We start from the raw sequence: 2,654 nt of genomic DNA on the forward strand, positions 1-2,654 counted from the left end.
CCACATAGAATGGGCTTATGTAGTGCCCCACTCTATAGAGATAATATACACATATAGATATAGGACTTCATTTTATTATTCCATGTACCAAGATGATTTATATGTATAGTACATATGTCTATATGATTATTATACATAGAAATGGGGTATGTATTATACAAATATATTGCAGTAGGTCTTTTATCAAATATGTAATGTGATCGAAGTTCATCATTATAATATATCTGTATATCATTGTATATATATACATATAAATTCAATAACATGCACAGACAAGCATTTATGTTTTTATAATTTATATCAATATTGTGCTATAAACCAAAATTAAATGTTTGCATGAAAATAATCATGACTGTATATATTATACATAACATAAGATAAGACATATCAAATCCATATATAATCGATTACAGTGAAATTGATTATAAAATTCAATTTCATATATATTAGAAATTACCCTAACGTACAATTTATTATGCAACTTAAAAAAATAAAAAATTATTGCCAGAATAAATTAGCTAGGTATAGAGACAAATTAGTACCTTATCTTATTCCTTAAGAAATCAATCATATATTTGTTCCATATCTTTGTGGGGAACTCTTCCGTTCTTGAAAATTAATTGTTCAAAACAATATTTATATATATATATATATTGGTATATAGCAGCTTAATTTCTTTGCACTTGTAATTATAATCTCCAAATCTAAATAACAAAATCACCTTAAAATTACACACAAAATTTATAACTAAAACACAGATTCATACACACAAAATCCTCTCTTCTTAATTATCCACTCATCAACCAAAATCAAAATTAATTTCAAGACTTGTAATGAAACGAAACGTACACACACACACATATATATATATATATATATATCGCAATAATCAAAACATAATAATCTAAGTGATTATTAATAAAAAAATTAAAAAGGTCTACTTTATTTAACTACTATAACAACACATATATATAAATAAATAAACAACTTACGTACTAGTACTTATCATAGCCAAGTCGAAGCTCCAAATCTACTTCCACATCTTCTTCGATTATTTTCTCTACTTTATTAATAACATGATGATGATGATGATGATGATGATGATGATGACCTCGTTGTTGGGTTATAATCTCTTCTTTGCTCGATGTATGGATACCAATTCCCAAAGTCAAATACTCATGATGAGGATCATCTTCATCTTCATCTTCATCGTCATCATCATCATCATCAGGAACCCTAGCCGTACCGGAACCCCAGGTGGCTGCCACCACCGGAAAATTACGCGTTTGGTAATTTACATGTATACCCTCGGAGGGCATCTTTGCAAAATACTGTAGTGGTAGAGTACTACTACTACTTTGATGAATTGCAAGGAGGGACTTGAAAGTAGTACTGGCATAATTATAAGCAGTAGTCTCTTCTCCGAACTTTTTAGTATTGGGTGAAACTAATAAGGTGGGATCGTTACGATTATTATAACGAGCAGTACTAATACTGATCTTATTATTGGCTCTATCTTTGCGATGAATATTCATGCGGCCACCCAAGGCTTGTGCCGTGGTGAAGCCTCTCTTGCAGAACACGCACTCGTAGGAACGGGCTGCTACGACGAACCCCGTCTCGTCGTTTTGGTCGGACGACGACCGGTCCGTCGTCGTTTCTTCGCTGAAGCTTTTCGAATCCAGTAACTGATGATATTCTTCCATATATATATATATATATAGAGAGAGAGAGAGAGAGAAAAGAAGAAGAGAAACTGTAATTAGCTAGAGAGAGCTAAAATATACTGAAAGATATGGTGGTGATGATGATGATGATGGTGATGAGAGAGAGAGAGGGAAAAACAAGACAAATTTAAGGACATAGGCATTATCTAAGAAGTTTGGAGTGAGAAGGCAAGGTGTTTGTGAAAAAGAATTATTAATAGAGAGAGAGAGAGAAAAAGAGTTTAGTGATGAGGAAGATTTCCAAACAAAGCCCTCTCCTTACGTTTTAGCCGGCTTCTAGTGGATTTTTTTTTTTAATTTTTACTTTAATAAGTATATAAAGACAGACATTGTTATTCTTTGTTTAATTTCTTTTTTTCTCTCCTATTTCAGCTTTTGTTGTTTTCATTGTGTTTGTATTCTCTTTCATTAGTTTTTTTTTCAAATAATAATATTAATTTATCCATTTGTTTATTATTTATTTTTTTAGTCATCCAACCTTAGGGGTTTTAAAGTGTCATAATTACGGAAATACCATTTCAAGAAAAATAACTTAAAAATAATTTAAAATCCATTTACTGTATCAATCCAAAATAAACATTAAAACAGTGTGACAATAACTTGAAAATATCACAAAAAAAAAAAAAAAACTGTAAACTGTAAAAATTTCCTTAAAATCATAAAATTAAAAATAAAATGTTTGAACGTAAAAATGTAAATTATTAGTGAAATTAAATATTTTCTGTAAAAATCTCTTGAAAAGAATCATAGACAATATTTTCAAGCATTTGATTATAATTTAATGGTTAATTTGCAGTTTCATAAAAATTGATTATAGAAATAATTTTAAAAAATTAATTATTATTTCCCTTTTTCACTTAAAAATATAAATTTTATTTTCAATATTTTTCTTTTTTGAGAATTCAAAATTGAAAAATAAAAAATAAA

The 2,654-nt window shown here is 28.8% G+C and overlaps 1 protein-coding gene across 1 annotated transcript; it reads right to left on the reverse strand.

Annotated features, from left to right (window-relative positions):
• Window positions 1-759: 759 nt before the first annotated feature.
• LOC133812880 (uncharacterized) lies at window positions 760-2,235 on the reverse strand. Its single transcript, XM_062246747.1, has one exon. It carries the CDS (start codon window positions 1,704-1,706, stop codon window positions 996-998), a length of 711 nt encoding a protein of 236 aa, XP_062102731.1. The 5' UTR covers window positions 1,707-2,235; the 3' UTR covers window positions 760-995.
• Between the last annotated feature and the right edge of the window lie 419 nt (window positions 2,236-2,654).

This window comes from Humulus lupulus, chromosome 1, assembly GCF_963169125.1.
Source record: "Humulus lupulus chromosome 1, drHumLupu1.1, whole genome shotgun sequence".
Classification (NCBI taxonomy): domain Eukaryota; kingdom Viridiplantae; phylum Streptophyta; class Magnoliopsida; order Rosales; family Cannabaceae; genus Humulus; species Humulus lupulus.

Excerpts from the sequence above, each read along its gene's own strand:
- LOC133812880 (XM_062246747.1), bottom strand. The coding sequence starts at position 1,706 with ATGGAAGAATATCATCAGTTACTGGATTCGAAAAGCTTCAGCGAAGAA.